This window comes from Procambarus clarkii, chromosome 14 (assembly GCF_040958095.1).
Source record: "Procambarus clarkii isolate CNS0578487 chromosome 14, FALCON_Pclarkii_2.0, whole genome shotgun sequence".
Classification (NCBI taxonomy): Eukaryota; Metazoa; Arthropoda; class Malacostraca; order Decapoda; family Cambaridae; genus Procambarus; species Procambarus clarkii.
In genome coordinates, this window is record NC_091163.1 from 1,038,222 (window position 1) to 1,062,210 (window position 23,989).

The 23,989-nt window shown below is 38.5% G+C and overlaps 1 protein-coding gene and 1 long non-coding RNA gene across 2 annotated transcripts in view; one reads left to right on the forward strand and one right to left on the reverse strand.

Annotated features, from left to right (window-relative positions):
• The window catches only part of LOC123771102 (calcyclin-binding protein), a 39,015-nt gene extending 26,419 nt beyond the window's left edge, over positions 1 to 12,596 (reverse strand). Inside the window, exons 1-2 of the mRNA XM_045763436.2 lie at positions 12,441 to 12,596; positions 2,282 to 2,383 (exon numbers count right to left, since the gene is read on the reverse strand). Of these exons, the coding sequence (XP_045619392.1) occupies positions 2,282 to 2,383; positions 12,441 to 12,461 (123 nt within the window). The 5' untranslated portion in view covers positions 12,462 to 12,596. The remainder of the gene's footprint in view (positions 1 to 2,281; positions 2,384 to 12,440) is intronic.
• Positions 12,597 to 12,730: 134 nt separating this feature from the next.
• On the forward strand, positions 12,731 to 22,698 carry LOC123771097 (uncharacterized). The gene is made up of 2 exons (XR_011228437.1): positions 12,731 to 14,205; positions 20,708 to 22,698. It is a non-coding gene; the product is annotated as an uncharacterized lncRNA (long non-coding RNA).
• Positions 22,699 to 23,989: the final 1,291 nt, after the last annotated feature.

Here is a 23,989-nt window from a genome sequence, read left to right on the forward strand (position 1 = left end):
CTGTGGTCCCGGGTTCGATCCCGGGCGCCGGCGAGAAACAATGGGCAGAGTTTCTTTCACCCTATGCTCCTGTTACCTAGCAGTAAAATAGGTACCTGGGTGTTAGTCAGCTGTCATCACGGGCTGCTTCCTGGGGGTGGAGGCCTGGTCGAGGACCGGGCCGCGGGGACACTAAAGCCCCGAAATCATCTCAAGATGACATCACATGTACAGCGCTGCTTGCCTGCACAGCTCCCCCCTCCCCAGGAGGGGGTAAGGGGGAGCTCCAGACCCCTCATGCCGGCTATCCACACCCCAGTTCCAGGCTGGATATCAAAATACGCGAAAAACACCAACTGGGGGTAGGGAGGGTTGCTGGGGAGCCTCCGGGGTCTCACCCAGAAAATGGCGTTTCATTACATTACAGGGGGCCAGGTTCTGGCTCGTGGTCCCCAGTAGGCCTAGAACTCCATTCACACTGATTGATGCCAAAGTCTAATATATCTATATCAGCCTGGATATTCTTTTTTTCAAGAGCTTCAAGAACAAGAGGACAGATTCAAGCTAAGGAAACAAAGTTGCTGAAAAAAATGAGAAAGTTTTCTTTTAGAGTGATACATGGTTAGAACTAGTTAATTGAGGTGGTAGTGGAGGCCAAAACCATCAGTAGTTTCAAAGCATTATACGACAAAGAGTACTGGGAAGAATGGACACCACAAGCATACAGTTACCCAGATAGTTACATCCTGTAACTAGTTTCAAGAGGAAAACTAGATAGTTTCCTCCAAGGAGTGCCGGACCAACCGGGCTGCGGTGGGTATGTGGGCCGCTGCAAGCAACAGCCTAGTGGACCAAACTCTCACAAGTCAAGCCTGGCCTCGGGCCGGGCTTGGGGAGTAGAAGAACTCCAAGAACCCCAGGTATCAACTACACTTAGGTACTGTAATTGCCTGAAGCCACAGCTGACACCATAACAGACTATACACCACAACGTATGATGTTTATGTTTTTAATCTAGCTGTTTATCTACTCTGTGGGCAGTTATTGTAGTGAAATAATAAAATTACAAGTGAATTAGGGGTCGCTAAGCCCCGAAATCATCTCAAGGTAAGGTAAGGAATTAAATGAGAAACTGTGTGAAGTGGGATGTGGTGCCACACCTGATGCCTGACACTACAGCTGAAGGAGCAAGACACCATAACACATCCCACGCCACTACCAGCTCTGGCCCAACAAGAGGGCCAAGTCTTGGCAAAATAAGACAGAGCTCTGTACCTGCATATTACATTAAAAACAAGGAAAGTTGGTGGTAAGGATCTGGATCCAGATTCTTTGTGCTACTAACCCCCCATTATATTACAAGTGCAGTTATTACCATGGGTTTACGAGCCCACCTCAGTAAGCAAATTACCGTACTTGCCATTTAATTGAATATAACTAACTAGGTTAACCAATATTTAACAAATATTTGATATATTGCAATTGCTTAAAGATACATTTAAGTATATACTTACAATAGATAAATTCACAATAAAGAATTAAATAACCAATCTTGTCATTGTTAATATAATTCCTACATGGCAAAATACCAGAATGAAAAAGATGGGCTAAAAAGTAATAATTTATAACCCTATCAGATCTAGCTGCATTATACATATTTTTTAGTATTACCAAGTGGTAACGTTATTATTTTCATTTGGCAGCTACAATGAAAAAAAAGCACCATTCCTGTCGAGGCTCCCTAATTGTGAACCACTGAGGGAACACTGAGACAACATACACAGTCCACTATAACTCGAAGACGACATCAGTTATCTTAAGAGGCCACTGAATACGAATACTATCACTGTAGACAGCCAAGATTGCTGTCATGTTAGAAGTTAGATCTTTTACTTTAGGGAATCAGGAAAAATAATCCCACAGAGCCTTCCTAAAGAACATTACTCCATCAGCATTCATTAATTTCTAGACCATCTCTCATTAGGAACATAGTTGCTTAACATGTAAATTTTCATGAAATCAAGTTAATCAACCATATGAAGGTTCTAGCAAACAATTGGCTCCAGTTTCATCCAATAACTAGAACAAAGTTTATTCCTAGTTATAACAAATAAGATCAAATAAATGAGTTTTAAAGGTCAGGCTTCAGGCAAGATTCACCTCAGCACCATTCTTAGTCTAAAATTATAAAAAGGGTGTTAAATTATGAACTAGATATCTGCCAGAAAATGTTTGTCTTTACTATTACTAAAATGTGTAGCCTTGATAAAAAAGAAAAAGTTACAGTACTGTACAATCTTACCTCTATTTCCAATTTTCGTAGTTCTTGCGAGATACAATCTTGAACACGTTTACGGGTAGCAGACTTCAATAGTGAGCGCATTTCTTTAACATCTTTATGTGCCTAAAACAAAAATATTTAAAATCAGACCCCACACTGGCATTCTTTTGATAAGTATCATTTATTTTATTAATTTATTTATTTACAACAAGGTACATTGGGTTTGAGAGTTCATAACATTGGTGTTCTTGCATTCACGTAAAGCCACTAACATGCATAACAACATACAGTATATATTTGTTTGGAAAAATTGTGAACTCTTTTTAGTTTATTAAAAATAAAACATTCAGTATGCTGTACAGTACAGGTATTTGTATTTTATCTCAAAACAATCCTGAAGGTCCTTAACCCTTAGACAGCAGCTACGGAGAAATGGCCATACCTTCCCTGCCCAAAAAAATACCTTATAGAATTATAAATTTTTATGTAAAATGCAAGAAAAAATTAAAGTAAGTGAATATTTATCGTTTCACTGGGTGGAGGTGCTGTCGAAGGGTGCGTGTGTGGCGCCTGTCAACACCCAGTGCCTGACTCTGCCGAGACTTCCTTTGTTATCCTTGGATGCTTCACAGATTCTTTATCACTTGTTTACTTTATTTTCAAGAGTATGTGTGTTGAATAACTTTATAAATCACATAATTCACACAACACAATTGTTTCAATTGATGGTTTATGTGGTATACTTCATTACAATCATAGAGTAGTAAAAAGGATATAAATAATATATAATGGTGTTGGGATCTGGGTGATGACATATGGCCTAATTGGCATCATAAGGGCAAGAGTATGGATTGAAAGAAAGGGGTAAACCATCGATATGACACACACATTTTGTACGTAGTGATCATATCGAACCTTTTTCTCCTATCTTTTAGTTTTTGCATTTTTAGTGCCTCTAAACTCTCCTCGTAGCTCTTGTCCTTCAGTTCTGGGAGTCACTTAGTGGCATGTCTTTGCACCTTTTCCAGTTTGTTGATGTGCTTCTTAACTCTCAAACTGCGCATATCATATATAAATGATATCAGTGACAAAACCGAAACCGCACACATCATTTACATATGATTTCGTGTCTAGTGCTATAATTTAAACGCCCCGCCTGGGATAGGGGCAGCTATCGTACAGCCACGACCGATAGTTGCCAGATGCCACCTAGAAAAAAAATCCAGGCCAACATTCTTGGGTGTTAGAGCGTCAGTAATTAGCAAGCCACCAAGGCTGGCGCATGCAGCACGAGCTCACAGCACCGCTGTTCAGCTTGTGACCACAGCATCGCCTACAAATGCCAAAATATATTTGATACTGCTATTATTTAGCAGTGATAGTATTACTGAAGCCCCCTGACTGTGATAAAACTGACCAGGATTCTGATAATAGCAGGATTGTGGTGATATTTAGCGCTGTGCTCCATGGAGGGAGGAGTAAGGCTGTGGAGGGAGGGTTGTGGCGTAGTCTTCTGACTGTGTGGCCACCATTTATTGACTGCACTCACCATACCAGCTTAGTGGTTCGCTATGGTGAACACAAATGTAGATACTTATATATAACGTGTGTATAGTGAGAGATAACAGCGAGAGGAGTAGGTTGGGAGCCGCCATTTTGGTGAGGGAAGAGCGTCGTCTGCACGACTTGGCATGTTGTTTACTGGTGGCCATTATGGTCTTTGGGCACCATACCAGCTTATTTGTACATGTATGGTGAATAAAACAGGTAGATACTTATATATAATGTGTGTATATAGCATAATAACACCACAAACAATATTGTTGGAGGAGAAATATTAGTGCGTCTGGCCTTGAGGGCGGCCGCCGATCAGCTGACTGTGTGAGTAGCTACGTCTTTGTGCCTTTACTCACCATACAAGCTTAGATGTACAGTTATGGTGAACAAAACATGTAAATACGTATATATAACGTCTGTGTATAGTGAATAAATGCAAAAACAGTATTGTGGGAGGGAGAATGAGGGTGAGTGAGGTGGTGAGTGAGGTGGTGTTGAGGGAGGGAGTGGCAGTGAGTGGCTCGCTGGTGTGTGGCGGTCACTCCTCGTTGCTTTTGACTCGAAGACCAACTTAGTAGTTCATTATGGTGAACAAAACATGCAGATACTTATATATAACCTGTGTATATAGTGTAACAACAGCAAAACTATTTGTTTATTGTTTTATGAACATAATAATTGAATCACTAATATGCACACCATACTTTTGAGTACAGCGATGGTTCACACATTTTATTATATAAATATACCACAATTTACTGTATGGAATAATATTACTGCAAAAAACTAAGAAAAAATCAGAGACACTGAAATAATTAGGTAATAATATATTTGTGGCAACTGCCGTTTGACAGCTCGGGCGGAGTAGACCTCGTCTGGCGAAGGCTCTGCCAACGCCCCTTTTTTGCCACACTTCCCTACCCTATTGCGGCTAAAATATGCCACCTACGATTTTTTTGTTATTTTTTCCGTGATCAGGGAACAAAAATGAACACTTCTATAAGACAAAAGAATTTTTTGGATTTTTTTTTTTTGTTGCACCTGTGGGTGCAAATTCCATTTCGGCCCCTAGCGGTTTGAGGGTCAAGATACGGGCACCACACAACCGCTGTATACTCCAGCTTTAGTCTAACATTAGTCGTGAACAATTTCTTTATTATTTCTCTATCCATGTATTTAAAAGCAATTCTGAAGTTAGAAAGTGTAGCATAGGCTCCTCGCACAATGTTCTTAATGTGGTTCTTAAATGACAGTTTTTTTTATCTAGAATCACCCCTAGATCCCTTTATTTGTCAGAATTCTTTAAAGATTTCTCACATAATTTATAGGTTGTGTGGGGTCTATGTTCTCCAATTCCACATTCCATAACATGGCAATTATTCACATTAAATTCCATTTACCAATTGGTGCTCCATATACTTATTTTGTCCAGGTCTTTTTGAAGGCTATGACAATCATCTAGGTTTCTTATCTTCCCTATTATCTTAGCATCATCAGCAAACATGTTCATATACAGTGGTACCTCGGAATGCGATTGTCCCTGTATGCGAGGTTTTCGGAAGGCGAGGTGTATTTACTCCAAAAATTTGTCTCAGAAGGCGAGGGTTACTTCGGGAGGCGAGTTTGGACGCGAGTTTGTTGATACGCGTACAGCCGACCTAGCGCGTTCGTCGCCCCTCCGCCCCTCAGTTTATTATTGTCTCGCGCTCAGTGACTACCCCCACATCAATTCTTCTCGCGGATTTTCAGTGTTTTGTTGGATTTTTGGTGATTTGTCTATACAATTTGTTATTATATATCTCACCATGGGTCCCAAGAAAGCCAGTGGTAAGGATAAAGGCCAGAAAGCTCATGTGAGGATGACAATAGAGGAGAAACAAGAGATCATTCGGAAGCATGAGAACGGTACACGTGTTGTTGAACTTTGTAGGCAGTACAACAAAGCCACATCAACAATATGCACTATACTTAAGAAGAAAAATAAGATTATGGGTGCTAAAGTGGCAAAAGGAGTAAGAACATTAACGGCACAAAGACCACAAATACTTGAAGTGGAAAAGTTATTAATTTGGATACACGACAAGGAGTTGAGGGGTGATAGTGTTTCGGAGGCCATTATTTGTGAGAAAGCCAGGGTGTTGCACGAAGACCTTCTAAAGAATACCCCCTGCAACGAGTGATGCAGATAAGAAAGAGTTTAAGGCAAGCAGGGGCTGGTTTGAAAAATTTAGAAAGAGAAGTGGTATCCATAGTGTTACAAGGCATGGGGTTATGTGATGTGATTATGGAAGGGGACTCCCCTTCCAAACAGTAACTCCTCTCCTCCTCCCCCCTCCTCACCATCTTCCATACGCCTACAGCACTCGACAGCAAGGTAAGTAATAACTGGAACACAGTTTTGTAGGTTTATTTAGATGAATTAGGTAAATTAGGTATAAAAATTTAGTTTGATGTGGGGTTTTTGGGGTAGTCAGGAACGGATTAATTCATTTCCCTTTATTTCTTATGGGGAAATTAACTTCGGAATGCGAGTTTTCGGAAGGCGAGGCGTCTCCAGGAACGGATTAAACTCTTATTCTGAGGTATGCCTGTAATTCTGTATTTCATCTGGTAGATCGTTTATGTAGACAATGAACATTACCGGTGCAAGAACTGAACCCTGTGTTACTCCACTTGTGACATTCCTCCAATCCGATATATTGCCACTGATTATGGCCCTCATTTTTCCATCAGTTAGGAAATTTTTCATACATGTTAGAAGCTTACCTGTCACCCCTGCAATATGTTCCAGTTTCCAGAACAACCTCATATGTGGAACTCTGTCAAAAGCCTTTTTTAGGTCCAGATAGATGCAGTCAACCCATCTCTTTCCTGTAAAATTTTTCATATAAAATCTGTAAAAGGTATGAATGTTTGTGTGGCTTCTTCATATTTTTCGCAAAATTTGGCATACATCTCATTTACTTACCTACCAAGCAACAAGTCTGTCCAATTATACTCATTAAAAATTTGCTGAAGTTCCCCATAGTGTCCTCTCTTGAAATCTGCTTAATACCTGCTTGATGGGGTTCTAGTTCTTCTACTCCGCAAGCCCAGCCCGAGGCCAGGCTTGACTTGCGAGTTGGTTCACTAGGCTGTTGCTTAAAGCGGCCCGCAGGCCCACATACCCACCACAGCCTGGTTGGTTAGCACTCCTTGAAGAAAACTATCTAGTTTCTCTTGATGTCCACGGTTGTTCCGGCAATATTTCTTATGCTCATTGGGAGGATGTTGAACAACCATGGACCTCTGATGTTTATACAGTTCTCTCCGATTGTGCCTATGGCACCCCTGTTCATCACTGATTCTATTCTGCATTTTCTTCCATATCATTCACTCCAGTATGTTGTTATTTTACTGTGCAGATTTGGAACCTATCCCTCCAGTATTTTCCACGTGTATATTATTTGATATCTCTCCCGTCATCTTTCTAGCGAGTACATTTGGAGAGCTTTGAGACGATCCCATTAATTTACTGTAGATGTTTTATTGCATCCATGTATGCCGTGTATGTTCTCTGTACACCCTCTATTTCAGCAATCTCTCCTGCTTTGAATGGGGAAGTGAATACTGAGCAGTACTCAAGACGGGACAGCACAAGTGATTTGAAGAGTACAGCCATTGTGATGGGATCCCTGGATTTGAAAGTTCTCGTAATACATCCTATCATTTTTCTGGCTGCCACAATATTTGCTTGGTTATGCTCCCTAAATCGAGTTTAACAACTGTTTCAATGTCCCCATTTTCTTCTAGATGATATCTTAAAGCATATTTAATGTCTAACAGAACATGATCACTCTTTCCCAAGGGAGGAAGGTACTGGATATCAAATATCTCTATCTTTCCTGGTGAATATTAGATCCAGTCTGAAGGTACATCCCCCTTCCCTCATTCTTGTGGCCTGCTTGACGTACTCACCTATTTGTGCTTGCGGGGGTTGAGCTCTGGCTCTTTGGTCCCACCTCTCAACTGTCAATCAACTGGTAATTACCTAAGTGTAGTTACAGGATGAGAGCTACGCTCGTGGTGTCCCGTCTTCCCAGCACTCTTTGTCATATAATGCTTTAAAACTACTGACGGTCTTGGCCTCCACCACCTTCTCCCCTAACTTGTTCCAACCGTCTACCACTCTGTTTGCGAAAGTGAATTTTCTTATATTTCTTCGGCATCTGTGTTTAGCTAGTTTATATCTATGACCTCTTGTTCTTAACGTTCCAGGTCTCAAGAAATCTTCCCTATCGATTTTATCAATTCCTGTTACTATTTTGTATGTAGTGATCATATCACCTCTTTTTCTTCTGTCTTCTAGTTTTGGCATATTTAATGCCTCTAACCTCTCCTCGTAGCTCTTGCCCTTCAGTTCTGGGAGCCACTTAGTAGCATGTCTTTGCACCTTTTCCAGTTTGTTGATGTGCTTCTTAAGATATGGGCACCACACAACTGCTGCATATTCTAGCTTTGGCCTAACAAAAGTCGTGAACAATTTCTTTAGTATATCGCCATCCATGTATTTAAAAGCAATTCTGAAGTTAGAAAGCGTGGCATAGGCTCCTCGCACAATATTCTTTATGTGGTCCTCAGGTGATAGTTTTCTATCTAGAACCACCCCTAGATCTCTTTCTTTATCAGAATTCTTTAAAGATTTCTCACATAATATATAGGTTGTGTGGGGTCTATGTTCTCCTATTCCACATTCCATAACATGGCATTTATTAACATTAAATTCCATTTGCCAAGTGGCGCTCCATGTACTTATTTTGTCCAGGTCTTCCAGGTGTACAGGTTCCTGAGCCTACTGGGCTCTATCATATCTACACTTGAAACTGTGTATGGAGTCAGCCTCCATACACACCATAGTGACGTGTTGATACAAGAATGTTTCCAGAATGAGGTCTACAAATCTGCCTGTCCAAATGTCCTCTGTTCTTGCTTTATATGCCTCCCAGTCTATTGCTTTAAAGTTGAAGTTCCCAGTATCAACAGTCATGATTTATCTTTATCTGCTTGTACAATAATCTCTCATGACCATTATGAGGCCCTCTCGTTTGTCATCCAGTTCTTCCTTTGTCCATGTGTTGCTTAGTGGTGTGCTGTAGGCATTTACAATTAACAGTTTATCATCCTGATTCCAGACCTGCAATGCCATTATGTCAACTTCGAGGGTTTTAAGTATTAACACACCTTCAGGTGTTCTTTCACCAGCACAGCCACTCCTCCCCCCTTCCTAGTGGGGAAGGAAGGACCCTGTCACGTCTCCAAACTGAGTAGCCCTTTGGGAATACGACTTCATTTAAAATATTTCCTTCAAGTTTCATCTCTGATAACGCAACAATATCTGGGACCTTAAGCTGAATTATATCTTGCAACTCCAATGTTTTTGATCTAATGCCATCTATGTTGGTATATACAATTTTCTGGAACATGTTCCCTTTCCACTTGTCCTTTATTCCCTCTTGCACTAACGAGTTTGCTGCCTTGTTTTTATGTACCATTTCACTAGCTTTCCAGTCCCTGACACTTTGTAAAAAAAAGAATTTGTCTTCTTCATTTCTATCCCCATTTAGACGTTTTGCTTCAATAAGGTTCATTTTCAGCTTTTCTCTGTCTTCCTTAGAGGTCTTGGCTTATTGACCAAAGTTTGCTAATCTCATTTCACTGCAATTTCCTGGCATTTCTAAGCACTTCCATCATGTGTTTCACACCATTAAACGTCACCCTTATGGGGTGGTTCTTGTCTTTCATATTTTACTCTTCTTCTAAAATCACTGACATTTTCCTTTGAGTTTAGGCCTTCTCCTAAACCTACTATTTTCTCTATGATTTCATCTCTTCTGCTGCTCTGTCCACCCGAGATATTTCCTTTTCCAAAGGACCGAAGATTATTATGGACTTGCTTCTATCTGCAGTGTTTTGTACTAGTTTATTGTTGGTAACCAGTTCTTTCCTAATTGCTTGACTAATTTCTGCTTTTTGTTGGTCATTTTTGGGTTTGACTTCCAAACACACATCTTCAGGTTATCTTGAGATGATTTCGGGGCTGTTTAGTGTCCCCGCGGCCCGGTCCTCGACCAGACCTCCACCCCCAGGAAGCAGCCCGTGACAGCTGACTAACTCCCAGGTACCTATTTACTGCTAGGTAACAGGGGCATTCAGGGTGAAAGAAACTTTGCCCATTTGTTTCTGCCTCGTGCGGGAATCGAACCCGCGCCACAGAATTACGAGTCCTGCGCGCTATCCACCAGGCTACGAGGCCCCAATCCTTGATTCTCTCTCTTTTACAACTTGTGCATAGGTCTCTTATTTCTTTATACTTTTCTTGTTCTTTATTAACCACCTCTATGCGAGTACAGTATTGCATATCCTTGCCTAACTCCATGTTAGTCCTCAGGGTCCCTTGGAGTTGTTATAAATATATAAATAAATAAATAAATTTTTTTTTCAGGAAAAGTACACACAATACATAGTTTATTTACAAACATAATGTTGGATTTATAGACAGAGCTAGTACATACAATACCTAAAACCACTAATACGCATAGCGTTTCAGGCACATGTTCACCACAAGTCTATTTTCTTGTTTACTTCTTCAAATTCACTACTCTTCACTTTCCATGCCTCATTATCTTTAACTAGTTCCTTGATGTGTTCCTCCTGTATCCTTACCTTATCAGTCAAGCTGGCAATTTCCTTACCTTGCTGGAAAACTGTCTTTTAAATTACAAAACTTAATCTTGAGACCTTCATTTTCTTCTTCTAATTTAATTATCTTTCCTTCATACTTCTTTAGCATGTCCTCAATAATCACTAACCTGACAAGAAAGCCACCTTTCATTAGATCTTGCGCTGAGAATTCTTCAAAACATTGTGTGTCTGTGGATCATATAATATGATCAATGTGTGTGTGGCAGGAATAAAGTACTGTACAGGAAAGAGAGACTTATGTTCTTATACGCACATACATTCCTTTAGAGCATTCTATTGCTAACAATATGATACCAAATTGAACGATGTAACATGATAATTGAGGCGAGAAAGTTAAAACGAGAATAAACATTTGTTAGTAGTGAAGAGTTCACGTGCACCGTTCGGCCTACCTTGAGGTTTGTGGCGAGTCGCCTGCCGGGCCAGCGAAAGTACCAAGGTATACATTCCTTGAAATGTAGTCACATTAACATCTACATCTGTCTTTCATCTGACATATGGACTTTTAAGGTTAATTAGCATATATGCAAATTAATTACACAATTGACTGGCTGGTGTGCAGGGCCTCACACTTCCTGACCTAGCCATCAAGTAACTAAAAAAATGCATATATTTTCGCTTTCATTTCTGTTATATTTATGCCAGAGGATTTAAAATGTAGTTTACATTTCTGCCTTTCTGATATAAAAAAAAACTTTGTTTATTACAGTATCTAAATAAAAATTAACATTGATCTTTGAAAGTCATAGTTCATCGATATGGAGAGTGTCAAGCCAAGAAACCTTTAAAATATGAATATCTTTCCTCTCTAATATGATCAAATCCCTGTGATGGATTTTCAAAAATGATTTTATCTCTGCCTTCCTGATTACATATACATGTATAAGCTTTATTTGTTAATTTCTATTAAGCAATATATCAGAGAGCATGTAGGGTTCTGTGTCCCATGAGCAAAGAGACACGAGTTTATATATAATTTAAATAGCGAATGCGTACCAACAAAGATTAGTATCTATATAACAAAACTCTCGTCCTATGGAGTTGTTTTAACTTGCACATTTTTAAATAAAACTTAAATGTGTTGTGACAATTTATGCTAGATATTATAAACACATATTCTACTTGTTAATATGACAACTTAAATTTGTGACAATTTGAGCAGCAAAGTAAATCCTCCTGGCTGGAGAGGATTTACTGGGTGCCAATCCTTAACTGTAGCCTCTGTTTACCCAACAGTAAAATGGGTACCTGGTTGTTAAACGATTTGGAGGGTTGTATTCCGGGGAATATTAAGATTAAGGACCTGCCCAAAATGCTATGCGAGCTAGTGGCTGTATAAGAATGTAAGAACACTTTATATTATATTATATTATATTAATATATATTAATATATATATATATATATATATTATATATTATATATATATATATATATATATATATATATATATATATATATATATATATATATATATATATATATATATAATGAAAAAAAGTGTGACGACTGGATCGCTGTGTACAGGAGGCTAATATGCCAGCAAACACTCTCTAGGCCACAATATACCTTGGACAAGTCGCTCCACCACATCGTCCCTTGCACCCTCAACTTCCTATAGCGTCATCTGTCATGTTTTATTTCTAATTTCCTTACGAAATTTACTCCGGTCAGAGTAAAAATAGATTTGATCAGATTTTGCATCCAGCACCAACATTATAGTGAATAAATATACCCTATTTCTTCATTACTTACGTAATGTCAGGAGACTTTGGGGGCGCTTTAGGTAATTCAAGGGACCGCCGGGAGCTGTGTTCAGCCAACTTATTCTGAACCCTTGTACTCACACCGGCTACAGTCCCACTGTAACTGTAACATATTTACCTCTTCCAGTTTGTTAGACATGGTGTGTGAGAGGTAGGTGTGTGGCTGGGGCGAGACACGTGTTGGTGAGGCAGCAGCAGCAGCTCCGGTGGCAGCAGTTCAATACTGTTTACTGGGCTACGCACCCACCTCCATCCTTCTCTTCTCGCTTATGTTTACTGCTAATATAACTAACACGCTTCTAAAACACTTTATTTTAAGATATATAGTTATTTTGTATTTTTTAGAATTCATTTATGGCTCAATTTTAAGGTAATAGTTATATACTTTGCACCCGTTATACCTATATGTAGAAAGTTCAAGAAATTTCTGTATGTATTGTATTTCCAACAGGAATACAATTCCAGGGTTGTTAATATTGTATTCCAACAGGTAGTGGAACTGTTACAAATCACACCCCCTCCGGGTGTAATTTTAGATTCTAGAAACATTTTAGAAAATACCAGAGTTTACCTGGCAAACTCAGGTATTTTCTAGAATGTTGCCTTGATTATTGCTGCTCCCGGAATGTGTAACAGTTGCACTACCGGACACAGAATGTGTATAGGCTGCATGGTAAATTAACTAAACAAAAAAAATATTTTATATGGTTTTCCATTGTCGGGGTGAGGATTCCTTTCAGGCGTCAATCTTCGAGGTCCCCCTAAATAGGTAGACCAACTAGCTACTGACCAACTAGCACTTGGGTGGCTTAAGCCTCACCAATCTATTAAACCAAGACCCCTTCCATTCAGTATCGGCTATTGGTAATGGCTCCAAAGAGACACTAGTTACGGGCTATTCATGCCCGTGCCACCTCTTGGGTGGCTTAATCTTAATCAATCAATCAGCTGCTGACCTTTCCCAGGATACATCAATACACACGTACAGTTGCCTCGTCCCTAAATCAACAACAACATAACTCCCGGATACATATTTATTACTAGGTGACCACAGGCGTCATGCAGATGCTAGGAAACGTTGCCCAATCGTTTTGTCCTAGCTGGGAGTCGAACCCGGGACCATTGAGCGGTCATATCCTGTATAGTCTTACCAGTATATGGTCATAATGGTGTAATAGTCGTGCGTAATAGCCCAGAACCGCACTTCTTTGCCTATTATGCAAGGCTCGATGTGCCTAGCAGGCAGAATGATTTTCGTTATTTTCAGTTATATCTTTCCAGATTGGTTCTTTTTTAACAATAATCTATTATATTAGGAACGTCAATTACTGAGTTTGTTAAGTTAGGTTTAATCCAATTTGTTAGTTTTAATTCAAATAACATAAAATTGCAATCATATAATACAATGAAAACTATCATTGCCTAAGAACAAAATTGAATAAATTTAATGTTTCCCGAAAATTCGGCTTGTTAGGCAAGTCTGGCTATTAGGTGCGACATAATCACCGCCAAACTACCGGCGAGAGCGGCCTTGTCTCCTCTCATCTTAACGCTAAAAATAGTTAGAAGTGAGAGCCGCACCTGCCTCAAGCCGCCTCTCACAGCCCAGAAACCCGGCCATATTCCCACCACCATAACTTGTGTTTGAGTGAAGTGCCAGCCAGAACACCTTGACAGGACGGGCCACGTGCTCCTGGGTTTGATTGATTGATAAAGATTAAGCCACCCAAGAGGTGGCACGGGCATGAATAGCCCGTAAAGGCTCATGGGGTTTGTATCATAGGGCCATATATCAGCGGTGGGCCCATGGTGTTCTGGTCTCTGGGGCTGACATTGTGTTCTGACGGCCCTAGCGACGGTAATTACAATACAATTTTATTCAGGTAAGGTACATAAGGTACATACATACAATAAATATTTACAAGGATTGTTTAACTTATAGGTATAGCTAGTACATACAATGCCTAAAGCCACTATTACGCAAAGCGTTTCGGGCATGTATGCCATGTATGTATGTTAATTTGTATGGTAACATTATTTTCAGTTTTTGTTTTGCAATATTTAGGCAGGAGTTTGGAAAACTGCTGCATGAACAGTAGTATTAGGTGAAAGGAAATGTGCCCAACCATTGCTGAACCCGGAATTCTCGGTTGTGCGTCGAGAACGAACTTTCCCAGGATGCAACCCCACAACAAGCTGGCTAACTCCTAGGTACCTATTTACTGCTAGGTGAACAGAGGCATTAGGTGATATGAAATGCGCCAAACAATTTCTGTCCGGAATTCTCAATTGAAAGTTGAGAACGAACCAAACTGTACTACCTGGACCCTTGTTTCACACGTTTGTGAATATTAAACTATTTTAATCTAACCCAACCATACCTAACCTAATGTAACAAAACCTTAATCTTATCCAACAATTGATAGGGGAGTAGATAATAGCACTGAAAATGTAATAATTTTGAAGTGATTACATCGTGGGTACGTCCACCTTGAAGAAAGTACCGTATTCAAATATCTGACTATATATCTCGATAGAACAGGGGCTATGTTCTTGACTCACATCTGAGGATCCCTTATTCAATCCCCGGGCAGGACAGAAATAGATGAGCACATTTCCTTTCACCTGATGCCTCTGTTAAACTATCAGTAAATAGGTATTTCTTATACAGTATACACTAATGATCTGTCTAATGACTCTAACATTCTTAAACCTATACTATTTACTGACGATACTACCTTTATCTACTCAGACCTTAACCCACACACACTAAACACTGTTGTAAATAACGAATTAAAAAAAAGTTCACTCTTGGATGGCAACCTACAAACTCACACTAAACATAGAAAACACCTACTACATTTTATTTGAAACCAAATCAACTAATGCAATTTAGCTTCAGATAGACAATGTTAACATCAGCAATAAAAAGGATGGAAAGTTCCTTGGCCTATACATAGACAAGACTCAATTTTAGCACCCACATACAACACAACCAAAAAAAGTCAAAAACAGTTGGTACACTATCTAAAATTAGATATTATGTTCCAACCTCTACTCTCCTCTCATTATACTACGTGCTAATCTAGCCATATCTTATGTACGGTATCTGTGCATGGGGTTCAACAACTGCAAACTACCTCAAACCCATCATCACCCAGCAAAAATCTATCAGAACAATAACAAACTCAGACAACATACAGCCCCCCTGTTTAAATTCCTGAACATGCTAAACATAAACTCACTCCACACATTCTCTTGTGCCATTTACATGTACAACACCTTGTTCCTAGATGCAAATCCTAATCTGAAACTTCCCTGACAGATGTAATAGAACCCATAATCACCACAACAGAAATAAATATCCCTTTGATATCCCCAGAGTCAAACTAAATCTGTGTAAACACTATGCAAATAAAGGGACCTAGTCCATGGAACACGCTCCCAAGTGAATGAAAAAGCTCTCCAACCCATGCCTTATTCAAAAGTAAAACCAAAAAATACCTAATTTCATCCGGAGCTGCCTCGTATGGGCCAATAGGCCTTCTGCAGTTACCTTTGTTCTTATGTTCTTATGTTCTTATCCTCATAGTTTTCCACCTAGTGCTTCAAACTCGCACTGTGTCATGTGCTATCTCAAAATATGTGATTAAGCCATATAATTTCACCGTTGTAATCACTGCCATCATCTTATATCATGGATGTCATATGAACACGAATTTTGTTACACTGTACCTAGAAATAATCCTCAAATTATGCTACAATGTACCTGTTGATAATCCTCAGATTTTACTATAATGTACCTACTAATTTTCTTCAAATTTTCTTAAAATGTATCTGTTAATTTTTTAAATTTTGCTATAAATTACCTACTTAAAATTATCTGTTAGAGTAAGGATCTGCCCAAAATGCTATGCGTGTTAGTGGCTTTACAAGAATTTAAAAACTTTAATGCTATGTACTCTCATAAACCCAATGTACCTTCTTGTATACTGTATATATAAATAAATAAATATATATAAAGGTACCCGGAAGTTTGGTGACTGTTGAGGATTGCATCCTAGAGACAGTCATTAGTTGGCTTTAAGGGACTTCAATAAGTCTAACAGGCTTCCTGTCTCCAACAATTAGAAATAGTAATAATAATAATAATGAGAAAATCAGTTGGAGCCATGAGGAGAATTCGAACTTGCTCACGTGGTATTCCCAAGCCTAAACCACTACACGGTCAAAAAACAATGCAACCTGATATTCCACTGAATTCTCTAGGGGTCCTGATGCTTATAAATGAAGCCCAATGAGGGTTTCAAACACTGTCCCCATGCACTCTGGCTTATGGTCAGTAATTCTAGTAGAGTAGTTCGGTATAGCGATGGTCTCGCTTCTTGCAGGTCAGTGCTCAATCTGAGACTGCACATTCCTTCGCTCCGTCCTATTATTAATCCTTATCCTCACTCCCTTCAAAGTGCCATATAATCGTAATGGCTTAGCACTTTCGCCCTGCTAATTATCAAACCTTACCTTAACCTCCAACTTTTCGTCAAATGCACAGCGAGATCACATTAACGTGATGCATCAATGAGAAAATCGGTAGGGGCCATGAAGAGGATTTGATTTAAAAATATACAAAACATAATAGTGGTTCTTTATTTGTTACATAAAGATACATACATTAATAAAGCCAAGAAGACTGTAGCACCATAGGAAACTGAAAGGTGAACAGTGTTCCCAAGAGATACAACCAACAGTTAATTCTATTGGTACTATATGGATTTGTGTTTTCTCATTTTAATTTTGTTTTAAATGAAATATGAATTTTTTTAAATTAACAGTCAGTATGGTTTTCGATCTGGAAGATCCTATGTAACAAATTGATTTAGTTTCTATGATAGAGAGACAGGTTTTATAGGAAAGAGATTATTGGGTTGACTGCATCTAACTGGACCTAAAAAAGGCTTTCATCAGGGATCCACACAAGAGGTTGTTCTGGAAACTGGAACATACTGAAGGATTAACAGTGAGGCTTCTAATATGGATGAAAAATTTTCTGATAGAAAAATGAGGGCATCAATCAGAGGCAATGTACTGGGCTGGAGAAATGTCCCGAATGGAGTACAACAAGATTCAGTAATGTTCATTGTCTACATAAACGACCTACCAGAAGGAATTCAGAATTATATTAAAATGTTTGCTGATGATGCAAAGAAACTAGGGAAGATAAGAAACGTAGATGAAATGTCATGCCCTTGTCATGCCCTTCAAGTAGACTGGGACAAAATAAGTGTTTTGACCATCACTTGGCAAGTGAAATTTAATGTTTGATAAAGAGATCTAAGGTGGTTATAAATAAAAAGCTATCACCTGATGACCACATAAAGAACATTGAATGAACAGCCTATGCTATGCTTTCTAAATTTAGATTTGCTTTTTGATAGTGAAATGCTAAAGAAATTGTTCATAATCTTTATGAAACCAAAGCTGGAATATGCAACAGTTGTATGGTGCTCATATCTTAAGAAGCACATCAACAAACTGGAAAAGGTGCAAAAACATGCAAGTATTGGTAAATGACTCGGAACTGAGCAAGAGCTAAGAGGAGATGTTAGAGGCATTAAATATGCCAAAACTAAAACATAGAAGAAAAAGAGGTGATATGATCACTATGTATAAAATAGTAACAGGAATCAACACAATTGATAGGGAAGAATTCCTGAGATCTGGAATTTCAAGAACAAGAGGTCATAAAATTAAACTAAACAAAGCTGATGAAGAAATACAAGAAAATTCACTTTTGCAGAGTGGTAGACAGTTGGAACAAGCTATGTGAAAAGGTGTTGGAGGCCAAAGCCATCAGTAGTTTCAAAGCCTTAGTGTTGGGAAGACGGGAACATCACGAGTGTAGCTCTCATCCTGTAACTACACTTAGGTAATTACATTTTACAGTAGCAATATCTAACAGAGGTGAAGAGAAGATAAAGGATATAAAATAAAAAATGAAAAGCTTGGACTGCTTGTTTATTATGTACAGTATGCAGTGATGAGAGACAATAAAACAAGCATATTTACAGTTGCACTGCAAAAACTAAAACAAAATTCTGTGTATCTGCATTTTTTCTTAATACTAAGGAGCATTTTGAAAGGTATAATAAGCTATGAATAGTAGTCTGCAATTTAATATAACTGTACAGTATAGCTGAAATCATAACATGCAATTTTATACGAGAAAATGGTAAGGAAAATATAATGTGCACCTTAGCTTCACTGGTTGAGAGCTACATTCGTGGTGTCCTGTCTTCCCAGAACTCTTTTCGTTATATATGCTGATATATGACATTATATGATGAAACTACTGTGCTGACAGTTTTGGCCTCCACCACCTTCTCGCTTAACTTTTTCCAATCATCTAACACTGTTTACAAAAGTGAACTTTCTATTTTTTTTGGTACCTTTGTTTCCTAAGTTTGAACCTATGTCCTCACGTTCTTGAAGTATTAGTTATAAAAAACTAATTTTTTCAACTTTGTCGATTAATGTTACTATTTTGTATGTAGGGATCATATTTCCTCTTTTTCTTCTGTCTTCTAGCTTTGGTATAATATTTAACTCCTCTAATCTCTCTTCGTAGCTCTTGTTTTTCCAGTTCCTGGAGCCATTTAGTTGCATGTCTTTGCACCATTTCAAGTTTATTGATGTACTTCTTGAGATATGGGCACCATACAACCACTGCATATTTACTTTAGTCTTGCAAAATTCATGAACAATTTCTTTAATGTTTTGCCATCCATGTATTTAACAACAATTTTATAGTTGGAAAACGTAGCATTCACTCCTCACACAGTTTTCTATATGGTTCTCAGGTGATACAGGTGATAGTCTCTGTGGTGTAGTGGTAAGACACTCGCCTGGCGTTCCGCGAGCACTTTGTCATGGGTTCGTATCCTGGCCGGGGAGGATTTACTGGGCGCAAATCCTTAACTGTAGCCTCTGTTTAACGCAACAGTAAAATGTGTACTTGGTTGTAACAACGATTCTTTGTGGCGGGGATCGTATTCCAGGGACCTGCCCAAAACGCTCCGCATACTAGTGGCTGTACAAGAATGTAACAATTGTATATATCTAAAAAAAAAAAAAAAAAAAAAAAAAAAAGATAGTTTTCTATTTAAAACCACACCTAGATCTCTTTCTTTATCAGTTTTTTTTTAAAGCTTTTTCACATAATTTGTAGGTTATATATGGCCTTTGTTCTCCTATTCGGCATTCTATAATGTGGCATTTATTCACATAAAAATCCATTTGTCAAGTGTTGCTCCATACACTTATTTTATCCAGGTCTTCTTAAAGGGCATGACAATCATCTAAGTTATCTTCCCTATTAGCTTGGCATCATCAGCAAACATGTTTATATAATTTTGTATTCTTCAGGTAGATCATTTATATATATAATGAGCATTATTGGTGCTAGAACTGAACCCTGTGGTACTCTGCTAGTAGCACTTCTCCAGTCTGATACATTGTCTCTAATTACTGTCCTCATTTTTCTGTCAGTTAGGTTCTGTAATATCCATGTGTCATATAATTGGGATTGGTTAATAGTCAGGTAGGACAACATTCTGGCATTGGAACCACAGAGTTATCAGTCAAATCTACAAGGTCACTGGAGATCACTCAATCCAGCCCAAAATGACTGACAGTGGTAAAAAGGAATCAAACCCTTTCTAGTCCTCTCATGGCAACAGTATGTGGGCAGCTAGAGAAGGGCTCCCACCACCTGCTTGATTGTCTGTCAAGCTATCTGCAGCCCCCACCCCCAAGTGGCAGTATCATGCACATCTCTTAGCTTCATAGCTCCCAAGCCACCTCACATTCTGCCTGTGTTTATATTGAATTATATATGGGGCAGTCGAGTAGGTGGGTACCACTCCATAGCTTTGTTAAGCCAAGTTAACTTGATATCGTTCAGTAACATTGTTTCTAGACTGCTTATATATATATTGGGCCTGTGCTAACATATATACTTTAACTTCACATGTGTGTTCAATTCTGTGTAGCCTTTGATTTTCTCAACTTGGTCTTTGTCCTGTGCCATTTTTGTGCACAATAGTGGATTAGCTCTGAGCGTTGACCACATATTTCATGGTCCTCTGGCACATACTCCAGGAATATAATCGTTTGCGTTATGCACGAACGTTGCAAATTTTTGGTATGGCCTACTAATTTTGAACAGACATTACCTAGTGGGCAAACAAATAAAGCAGCTTACAATGGGGCATAAATATTTCACTAAGTCTTTTATTTTTGCCCAATTAAGTTATGAATGTTTTTTAAAGTAATGTGCGGTGTTTGAAGGATACTGTAATTGTTTATTCTTTTTTTTTACTGTTTCAGAAATTACAACTTGAAACTTATGAAGTACTGGCCAAAGATATGTCAAAATTATGTTCTCTGCAAAAGCTATTGACTAAATATCCTGAACATTTAAGTCATGTAAGTAAGTTATTGGTTCCTTTACACTTGAAGAAAATCAGTAGTCGCCATGAAGGCAATGATGGCACACGTAATTCATCTATGGGTTTATCCATAAAGGAAACAGATATTCATAAGCCTGTTTCTCAAATTACTAGTAGCAACACTAGAAATAGTTACTCCAGTGAAAAAACTCTTCGTATGAGCCAGAGTGCAATAGGTCATAAGGGTTTGCAATCTAAAAAAATTGGATCGTTAACGGAGCCTTCACATTTGTTTCCTCGGGCCAATGAGCTAGCTTCTCCTCCGCCTGTAGTGCCGACCAACTGCTGTATGTCTGGCTGTGCAAATTGCGTGTGGATCGAGTATGCTGATGCTCTTGCAAAATATTACTGTGATGGAGGAGGCGAGGCACAAAAAGCTATTGAGCGAGAAGTCACAGATCCAAGTCTGAAGGCTTATATATTGATGGAAATTAGACTTAAAGGATTTGAAAAGTAGATATTTGAATAACCTTACCTTGTTATGAAGTAAAGAACAGTGCAGTAGACTTGCTGACCCATATTAGGCAGGTTTTATTTAGATTCAGCCATTTTCTCTTCTGTAACTATCAATTTTATATTTAAAACATTAAATTGCTAGCCTCAATAATGCTAATTTGTAATTTATTTCATTTGTCTACAACCCTGTTGCCAAATCCAGTATAAGACTAAACTAAAGTCTATAAGACTAAACCAGTGCAGTGGTTTAGGTCGTACACTCTGGGCAGCCTCCATCTAGAGTAGTACAGTGATTCCCAACTTTGGTTGGTAAGAGGAACCCCTGAAATATTTCATAAAATCTCGGGGAAACCCCTACTTGGCTAACACACATTAGCTTCGATGGGTAAATTACAAGAGACACGTGTAAGGCAGCTAGGTTAATAAATAGTAATTAGTAATACTTTATTAAAAAGTATGAGTTGAGTATTTATTGCCTCCTATTTACTGTTAGTAAAAAATGGCAAAATTTTTTTTACTCTACATCTGACTTGCTAGTTACAAACATTGTATATATATTTTGTAATAGTTTTGAATTAATATACAGTAATTGTGTTTTACAAAATTGTTAATGTAAATACAAGTTCCATTTTATTGTTTTATAATGCATTCTCAGTTGAAAATAATTAAAGTTGCAATATAATGACTGATACTAATTGTCTCCTAATTTAATATGAAACTTTGGTTTAATTTTTTAACACAAATAAAACATCTGATGCATAAATAATAACTTATGTGAACATCTAAGCAGCCAAAATTTTAAAAATTCTTCATTGTTTTATTAATAGTTTACATTAAAATCTTAATAATTTGACATTTTTACTTAATTACAAGAAGGTGGAAAGTTGTATGTTTTCTTCGTGTATTTGCAAAATCTCTTGAATCTCCAAGACACAGACCTCTGGTTGGGAATCGCTGATCTAGACTTTTACCTCCGTGCATCTCCCAAGCCCATTCACACAGCTGACCACCCCATTTACCTCCAATCTGTTAGCCAGCAAGTCACTCCAGTTATCCACTGTCCCACCACCAAACCAGCACCTCCCCAAGCCAGTAAGTCACTCCAGTTATCCACTGTCGCACCACCAAACCAGCACCTCCCCATATTCCCCTCCAAACTTCTCCAGCCCACAGTTTCACTGCCGACACCCATCGTCCACTTTAAAACCCACATCACGTCTTCCCTCGTTCTGCACATCTCCATGTATGGGCAGTCTCTAATACCTGTGATTAGACTAGTCATCCTACATTGAATTTTCTTGGTGGAACTGGTGTCTTCTATATAATATGGGGACCAGAATTATACAGTACTGTACAGCATTCTGGATGACATTTATATAGTTACAGTACAGTGGCACCTCGACTTACGATTGCCCCGACTTATGATAATTTCGAGTTACGATGTAAATTTCATAGAAAAATGCGACTCGACGTACGATAGTGTCGTCGACTAACGATATTTGTTGATACACGTTTGGGTCGACCGAGCGCGTGGTTCCCGGTCACATGGGCCAACCTGCCTCAGTTTACTAGAGCTGCCCGCTTAGTGACAATCATGCCTATAAGAAATTCCGTTTTTGTGGTGATATTTTGCTTTTTGAACATAAAACTGATTATTATATATCACGCCATGGGTCCCAGAAAGTCAGTGGTAAGGTTCAACCTAAGAAAATAGTTGTGAGTTGAGGCAGTAGAGGATATCCCGTCCTCATTAAGAAAATGTGTGAAGTATGGGAAGAACTGCAAAGTTTTGTTGAAAAAACTCACCCAGATAAAGCTGTAGCAGGCCATTGCATTGACCTTTTAAATAATAATGTGATGTCTTATTACAGACAAGTGTTAAAATGTAGGGAAAAACAAGTGTATTTAGACAGATTCTTAGCAAGACAAGCAAGCAGTGAGCCACAAGCAGGTCCTAGTGGTGTGCAGGCAAAACATGCCAGAGAGTGTATCCCAGTAAAGTCATCACTGCCTTATGTTATAATGGAAGGGGACTTCCCGTCCAAACAGTAACACCTCTCCTCATCCCCTCCTCACCATCTTCCATATGCCATCAAGAGTCCTCCATAAAGGTAAGATAAACATTTGTACTGTATTGTAGTTAGAGAACAAAATTGTATTCGGTATAAAATGTATTTGTAAGTTAATATTTTGGAGGGTGGGGAACGGATTAATTCAATTCCCTTTATTTCTTATGGGAAAAATCACTTCGACTTAACGATATTTCAACTTGCGATCCGTCTCTGGGAACGGATTACCATCGTAAGTCGAGGCCCCATTGTATAACTTTTCCAAAACTCAATTTCTGTAGTGTCTTCATTCAAATTCTGCACAGACTGTATTAGCTTTTAAAAATGCACTGATATGCACAAGCTCAACAATATATGCCAAAATCAATTTGGACACATATTGAATAAGGTAGAGGTTATATATTTATGGGAAAATGATGAATAATAGTTGCCATCAGTATTAAGAAGTGTTCTCTGGGAGCTTTTGTAATGTTTACAGGACTTTCTCTTACAATGGCATTTTTCTCAGTTTTTTGTTTGCTTAAATACAAAATGCCAATACAGTAGCTATTTATAATCCATTTTTATTGTACAACATTGCACATATGTTCTTTATCACATGTATAAATAGATGTTATAAAAGAAAAATAGTCAAG